This window comes from Octopus bimaculoides, chromosome 18 (genome assembly GCF_001194135.2).
Source record: "Octopus bimaculoides isolate UCB-OBI-ISO-001 chromosome 18, ASM119413v2, whole genome shotgun sequence".
In the NCBI taxonomy this organism is placed as follows: domain Eukaryota; kingdom Metazoa; phylum Mollusca; class Cephalopoda; order Octopoda; family Octopodidae; genus Octopus; species Octopus bimaculoides.
Genome location: NC_068998.1, coordinates 5,912,136 through 5,920,953, shown reverse-complemented (window position 1 = coordinate 5,920,953; position 8,818 = coordinate 5,912,136). Strand labels below are relative to the sequence as shown.

Sequence of the window (8,818 nt, the reverse complement as noted above, 5' to 3'; positions counted from 1 at the left end):
TTAAAATCATTATTATTATTATTGAGTTCAAATTCCGCTGAGGTCGACTCTGCCTTTCATCCTTTCAGGGTCGATAAATTAAGTACCAGTTGAATACTGGGGTTGATGTAATCGACTAGTCCCCCTCCCCCCAATTTCAGGCCTTGTGCCTTCAGTAGAAAGGATTATTATTATTGTTATTAAGGCGCCGAGCTGGCAGAATCGTTAGCACACCGGGTGAAATGCCCAGTGGTATTTCGCCTGCCGTGACATTCTGAGTTCAAATTCCGCCAAGGTCGAGTTTGCCTTTCATCCTTTCGGGGTCGATGAAATAAGTACCACTACCACCACCATCACTTGACAACTGATGTTGGCATGTTTACGTCGCCATAACATAGCAGTTCAGCAAAAGAGACCAATAAAATAAGTACCATGCTGACAAAGAACAAGTACTGCGATCATTTTCTTCAACTAAAAGAATATATATGTATGTACGTACGTACGCATGTATATATATATATGTATGTATATGGGACTGTCATCAAATATGTTTTTCCCTTTCTTTAGACAATTGGGCATCATTTGAGGGAGATTTGTGTGCTTTGTCTAGCATGTTAACCAGGTGCACAGGATTTCTCATGGACTTGTTATATTTGCAATTGTGCTGGGAGAAGCAACAGTGGCAACAAGAGATCTTTTATAGATCTTTGACATTAACTTCTCATTTGTATAAACCAATAACAAATAATTTGATGGCTTTTATTTGTTTATTTTATTTTATTTAGTTATTCGTTTATTTATTTATTTATTTATTTATTATCTTTTGTGGTTGATGACAAAATCCCAAATCTCCAAACGCAATATCTGAGATGAAATGCCTCATTGGTGCAATTCTGCATTCATAATGTCAGTGCTGCTGCACTTTATTTTGGCATCAAAAAAGATTTGCGTAAAACAAAGAATACAGAACAAAACAAAATGCCAGTCTTAAGTGCTGCTTATTAAAAAAAATGTGCTTTCTTTTTTGTTGGTTGCTTTCATATAAATGTAAATATACATATATATATATATATATATATATATAGTGTTAATGTCTTGTTTATAGGAATTTTTGTGGTTAAGTATTTCACTTAAGTTAGCTGACTATTTGTTGATTAGCTGCTCGGCTGGAATAATGGTGATATAATTGGTTGGGTATGAACGAGTTGCTTGTGCCAGTTTAATTCTCACCTTGCTTTCTACTATTTATATGATCTCAGACATGTCTCTGTATACAGGAATGGCTCTGTGGTTAAGAAGTTTGCTTTTACATCCATGTTGTTTCAGGTTTCGTCCTACTGCATGGCACCTCAGGTTGACCAATGCCACCTGCACAGGAGCGAGTCCACCGGCACTGGCAACGACCTCGCTCGAATGTTTTCTAACGTGCCACCAGCACAAGTGCCAGTAAGGCAACGCTGGTAACGATCACACTCAAATGGTGCTATTTACGTTCCAGCGGCACGGAAGCCAGACAGCTGCTCTGGCAATGATCACACTCAGACGGTGCTGTTAGTGCTCCACTTCACATGTGTAAACAGAGAGAGAGAGAGAAAGATAGACAGAGAGAAACATTGAGACGTCTGATGTGAAATCAGCATCGACTCAGTGGTGCCAAATAAGCAGAACCATAACAGCTGTGCCAGAATGTCTCATTCCTATTTTGTAATACATCAGCTAGCTCAACTGTTGGTGCTATTTGTTATCATAACAGCAAATTGCTGCTCTTGTTGCTACTGAGCTATCCCAGACAGATCCACCAGAGCAAACACATGACACAGAATCAGCCAATGAATCGCTGAAGAATGACCCACATGTCTAGTATTCTGGTTGTGCAAAGAAAGAAGCAAAAATTGTAAACGGTTGGAATCAGAAATGTAACTAAAGAAAGAATAGATTGTAATGGAGCGTGCAGTGCTCCAGAAGGCAGGTGGAGGAGCGCAAAGAAAAACAAACAAATGATGCTTCCTAGGTAGATTGGTAGACTGTGACACTTACAGGTACCAGGTATCATATGAGAGAGCAGATGACATATCATGTGAATGATACAAGATTCAAAAACAATGTTAGTTTGTTTGTCTGCCACTTGCGTTTTTTATGGTATGCCATAGTTAGAATTTCATCTTCATGTTATGCATGAAACATATTTAAGTTAAGACATTCACTAACTGAGTTAGTTCGTTGCTGGCAGCAGTGGGTAACAACCCCCATGAAGTGAGTGATACATTTAGCTTGAAGATGAGTGCATGCCTATGTGTATGTAGCTATAAAGGTTGTGTGGTGTTCATTACATTCTGAGTTCAAATCCTGCCAGGGTCAAGTTTGCTTTTGATCCTTTCAAGGTCGCTAGAATAAGTACCAGCTGAGCACTGGGGATCAATGTAATTGACTACCCCCACCACCACCCTGCTAAAATTTCAGGCCTTGTGCTTATATTAGAAAGGATTTGTGCATTTCTTGTTCGTATTAGCAATGAGAAGTGAGGTACACTTCTACGGATTGGGCACCGAAACATGCTTATGGAATTTGTTTTAGCTCTTTGTTGCTACTGTTTTGTACCATTTGATAATTCATTGAACCCTCTGAAAAGAGAGAGAGAGAGAGAAAATGAAGAATGTCAACAACAGCATCATTACCATCATCATCATCATCATTGGACTGTGGACTGAGAAAAGCTGAGATGTTTGTGTTAACTAATTAATTCATAGAACACACGATACAGCTTTTATTTCTTGCTATCACTGTGTGTGTATCTGTGTATATATATATATATATATACACACATACACACACATAAATATCTCTTGTAGCATATTTTCCTCACACACTTTCACTTTATGTATACTTGACATGTCTGTTTCTTGCACGCATGTACATATCGGTTTCTGGTACACATGCACAAATGCACACACTCACCCACCTACTTTCACTCTCTCTCTCTTTTACTTTGTATATGATTCACACAGACACCCATACACTCACTTCTTCTCCCTATCTCATACACACACACACACACACACACGAACACACAGAGGCACTATCCTTCAAGCTAATTGTTTATAGTAAAATCTAGTTTGTTTTGTATCATGTTACTGTGATATATTGCCAGGAATAATTTACACAGAGACGTACACACACTCAGAGGTACATGTTTCTACGAATTATATATTCATGAGACGTGTTTATGGTGCATGTAAATATAAGTATATGCAAGTGTTTATGTAAATATGTATGTGAATGCATTCGTGTGTGTGTGTGTGTGTTTCTGTATTATGAATTTGACATCTTTTATATTACTTCAAGTTTCTTTCCGGTGAAGCAATCTCCAAATAGTAAACACAGGCATGGTATGGAAAGAAGCTCTTGCTTCCCAACCATATGGTTCTGGTTTCAGTCCTGCTGCATGGAACCTTGGGCAAATGTCTTCTACTATTGCCCCGGGCGAACCAAAGCCTTGTGAGTAGATTTGGTAGACAGAAACTGAAAGAAGCCCATTGTATATATATATGTGTGTGTGTGTGTGTGTATTTGTCTTTTTTCTGTGTTTGTCCCCACCACCACCATTGCTTGACAACCAATTTTGTGTGTTTACATCCCTGTAACTTAGCGGCTCATCAGAAGAGACCAATAGAATAAGTACTAAGCTTACTAAGAATAAGTCCTGGGATTGATTTCTTCAACTAAAACCTTTTAAGGCGGCATTCCAGCATGGCCGCAGTCAAATAACTGAAACAAGTAACAGAGTAAACAAATATGCCAATGAAGAAATGATTTAAATCGTTTAAAGCATTTCTTTGTTGATTGCCTCTTCATCAAGAAGCTTGAAGAAACGGATAAGAGTCACTGCCATGTAGGCACAACCTGATGATTGCGTGAAGGCACCAGACATGTTAAAAATGTTGTCAGATGTTTTCATCGCATGAAACTAATAGCTCATAAAAATATAAAGGATAAAGACGCCCTTTGTCATCTACCAAGTTCCCTTCTGCGGCACTAGTCCAGTGCCCAGTGCCTTATAGAAGACCAGCAGTCACCCATGCATACCAGCATCCCCTCTCCACACCACCAATGTTTCAAGGGAAAGGCAAAGGGGCCAGTACAGTTTGGCATCAGTGACATCACAACTCACTTCCACAGCTGAGTGAACTGGAGCAATGTGAAAACAAAGTGTCTTGCTCAAGAACATGACACACAATTTGGTCTGGGAATCGAACTCACTACCTCATGGTTGTGAGCCCGACGTTATACTGTGTTAATTAAATAATATTTATCTCTCACTTTTTTTGTTGATCTTACTGTCACACCCATATCCCCACTCCGCCAGTCCAATCAACTTTCTAGAGATGGTTTCGTTGAATAAGCATGTATATTATACTGAGAGCTGTGCGAGCCATGTACAGAGACGCTGTTAGTAAGGTGAGGGTTGGCAATGAGTACAGTGAAGAATTCCGGGTGAAACTCTGCCAAATCAGATTGGAGGCTGGTGTAACCACCTGGTTCACCAGTCCTCAATCAAATCATCCAACCCATGCTAGCATGGAAAGCGGACGTTAAACAATGATGATGATGATTATTGTTAAAAAAAAGTTTTCCGAGTGTTGCCTATTGTTTAGTGCTGTTCCTCCTAATTCTAGAGTTTAAAAAAACTGTAGGCACATAGAACACCACTCCTGCATGACAGCCTTACACACACACACACATGTATATATGTTTTATTTTCTCTTGAACTCTGGTAAACTGTACTCTTAAAGAATTGTTTTGAAATACACACAACATCAAATACAAAAAATAAAAAGAACTTAAAAAGTGTCACTTCTTAGATTCAGAACAAGCTGTCAAGTTGCACTATGAAAAATCACGCACGCACAAACACACAAACACACACACACACACACTCTCTCTGTCTCTCTCTTTCTCTCTCTCTCTCTCTCTCTCTCTAGTGTTTTGCTTATATGTATAGGGCTTTTTTTAGTTGTGCATGTATATATAGTATTTAGTATTTAGGTTATGTGCACGTATGTGTATGTGTTGTGTTATATATATATATATATATACATATATATTAGGGTGTGTGCTATGGGTATATAATATATATATACATACATACATACACACATATGTATGTATACTTGCTATTTTGGTCGTTGATCAGATTAGTAGACCAGGGATTTGTAGCTGTGTTTGTGGCCAATAAACTCATACCCACAGCACACACCCTCATATTCCCTTTTTTTTTTCTTACTTTCCTTCTTTCTTTTTTTTTAATTAAAAATGTTGTTTTAAAAATAGTCTGAAAGTAATAAAACCACAAATTCTTCAGCACAAAAACAGCTAAGTTTAATCTCTACAATGGACAATAACGCCTTTTCACCGAAATAGTATTTACACATAACTAGTATGTGGTACATGCAAAGACCATCTATGTGATAGTGGAACACTTCATACTTACTACCATTCCACAACCACTCGGCCACTCTTGAACTGTATCTGCCTTCCATGTGTTCTAAGCATACAGCTAGGATTTCTGTTCATTCAAATGTGTTGCATGTACACTGCATTCGCTTCTATTAATCTTGTTAGTCCTACTGTGTCATGCTGTCCTTTGACCTGCCATTCCCAACTCTGGGTCCACAGATCCCTGGGGTTCCACAAAGGATCGATATGCTGTGGATTCCTATGGTATCCAGTGTTAGCCATATCTCATTCATACCATTCCTCTTCTCTCTTCCCTTATGACTTATAAATTCAAAATCATCGTGTACGAACATAAATGTAAACTCTGCTCTATGATTTAGTAATTCTTATGTCATTTTTCTTCTATTTTTTTTCCTCAACAGGTTGGACCTAATAATCCATTTCTCACACAGCAGTTCTCTGCCGATCGTAATATGCTGTCGGGTTTCGTAGAATCAGCACATGTGAATGACTTCCAGTTTGAGACGCAACGGCGCACATTTGCTAGTTATGGTTAGTAATCTCATTTCTTTGATAGATTAGACACAACTGTGGCTCTATTGATAAGATGTTTGCTTCCTAAACCCATGATTTCATTTTTCGTCCCACTCATTGGCATTTTGGCCATTTCTGAACAAGAAAGAAAGATTACAAGAATAGCGATCCTCACCTTGAAACTAACTATTTTGAACATTTTTTTAGATTACAGAACGCCCTGCTCTGTAATGTATCCATGTTTTAAATTTCAGTGCAATTGGATGAACAATGCTCGAGTTATAAGCACACAAACAGACAGACAGAACGGATTTTATATATTAAGATAGATATATATATATGGGGTGGCAAGAGGAGTACTTGTGTATCTTTGTCTTACTCTTTAGCATTTAAACTTTGGTATATCTGGTCAAAATAAACTATGTGTTTTATCTTCAAACTGGCTAGATACAGCCTCTTACACTTATCCTACAATATCATTCTAAAAATAAACAATTGCGTCGTTAAAATTTCAAAGCTTCCAGGTGATACACGACTATATCATGTCATTGTGACTAAATAAACATTACATTTGACAGAGAAATCCGTATGCTAAAGGATTAACATTGTATGATGGATGTAGACAGCTGGTGTTATTCATTTCCATTGTTCTATGGAAATCAGTAAAGGTTGGCAACAGGAAAGGTATCTGTTTCTAGAAAACCTCTCTCTATGAATTGCATTTCACTCATACAAACATGGAGAAGTAAACACTGAAACAACAAGGATGGTGATTAATTCTCATTGCCTTCCCATTTAAAAGTGTCTTGTTTCATGCCATGGTAATATATGTCATTTTTTGGTTCATAATGGGAACCATTTCAATTGGCATTATCAGTTCTTTGTAGAGATGCATGAGCATCACAACTTCCTCTCTCTCTCTCTCTCTCTCTGCCTTCATAAATCTCTTGTTTCATGTTGCCACGATATTCAAGGGGATTAGAAAAAATTCAAGCGCACAGCTCATAATATATACACACACACATATATATAGAGATATGTGTGTCAAGTGTTATACATACTCTTCACATAACAGATGCCACCCATATACATGCACAGAGCATTTACACCATTCTTCAGAATGCCATACATGCGATAGCTAAACAGTTCATTCGGTATGTGAAAACATGTTTAATGTTAAAAGCCTATTTATATGCTTAAAATGTATTTAGGCAAGCTGTGTGATAAACGATAGACATATTTTATAAACATTACTTGTGCACGTAAATTTTTGCATCTGTTTGTCGAGGGGGTAGCAGTAGACATTGATTTAGCAGGCCCAGCCAAACTTCCTTCTTCATCACTACCAGTTGATGACATTGTTGTTGCTGCTGGTGTTGGTGTTTGGCTCCAAGTCAGCCTGGTCAAGTGCGTTTCAACCATGACCATTCCTGTCTTTTCGTAAATCAAGCACTATATTTTCTGGTATATCCTTGGTGTTTTTATAAGATAGTAGTAAGGATGTGATGTGAAGGTGATTTGGCTTCTATTTCTGGTGGGTTTAGCAAGTGCAAAGAGACTCCTTCATTGATTCAGTTCTTTTGTTGTTGTTGGTGGGAAATGTTTAACAACAGATCAGCAGGGTTGGCTGTATATCATCTTCGTTATATGTCCGTTTTCCATACTGGCATGATGGGTCGGACAGTTTGACTAAAAACTGGTAAATTGGAGAGCTGCAGCAGATTCCAATCTGATTTGGCATGGTTGCTGCAGTTGGATGCCCTTCCTAATGCCAACCACTCCAAGGGTATCGTGGGTGCTCTTTTTACATGCCACCAGCACAGGTACCAGTTACGAAATACTGACATCGGCCACAACTGTAATCTCACTTCCATGCTGGCATGGGTTGGACGGTTTGACTGAGGACTGGTGAAGCCAGAAGGCTGCACCAGGCTCCAATCTGATCTGGCAGAGTTTCTACAGCTGGATGCCCTTCCTAATGCCAACCACTCCGAAAGTGTAGTAGGTGCTTTTTATGTGCCACCAGCAAGAGGGCCCGCCAGGTGGTACTGACATTGACCACACTTGAAAGGTGCTTTTTACGTGTCACTGGGTTGGGAGCCAGTCAGGCGGCACTGGCAATGACCACACTCGAATGATGCTTTTTATGTGCCATCAGTTAGTATATATATGTGTATACTTGTGTGTATGTATGTAAATAGATATGTGTTTATATATGTGTGTGTGTGTGTGTGTGTATACACACACACATATATACATGCATACATATGTGTGCCCACGTATGTGTGTGTGTATATACACACACACACACACAAACACACACGTGTGTACCCATATATACATACATGTGTGTACCCATGCACACATATACATACATTCATGTGCCCATGCACACATATACATATGTACATGTGTATACCATATACATACATACACATATATACATTTGTGTGCCTATACACATAAATACAAGCATGTATGTTTCTGCCTATTTACGCATGTGAAAGGTGCATCAAAAAAACATTAAGAAAATTCAACCAGCCGTTTAGAAAAACTGAAACAGCCAACAGACAATATCCTTTGAACCACCACCCCCCCTTTTTTTTCTTGAAATGTTGTATATAGAAAAAAGAACAGATGTCAACCCAATGATGTGAAGTTTAAGGTGAGACGAGTGCAGTAGTAATCCCAATATCAGTCAGCACCGGCCTGCTTTGCTCACCAAGTAATACTGAGAACCTTGCTTAAGCACAACACCCGTCAAAACATGACTGCCTCGTCTACAAGCCAGACTTAATCTCAGACTCAGACCCAGATCGGTCTATGGTAAAGACGCTTCTTTTCTTCAGAA

General features: G+C 38.7%; 1 protein-coding gene across 1 annotated transcript in view; it reads left to right on the top strand.

Moving 5' to 3' along the window:
- LOC106870024 (pre-mRNA-processing factor 17) overlaps nucleotides 1–8,818 on the top strand; it is a 72,967-nt gene that overhangs the window by 34,132 nt on the left and 30,017 nt on the right. The window contains exon 3 of the mRNA XM_052974345.1: nucleotides 5,856–5,985. Coding sequence (XP_052830305.1) covers nucleotides 5,856–5,985 — 130 coding nt within the window. The remainder of the gene's footprint in view (nucleotides 1–5,855; nucleotides 5,986–8,818) is intronic.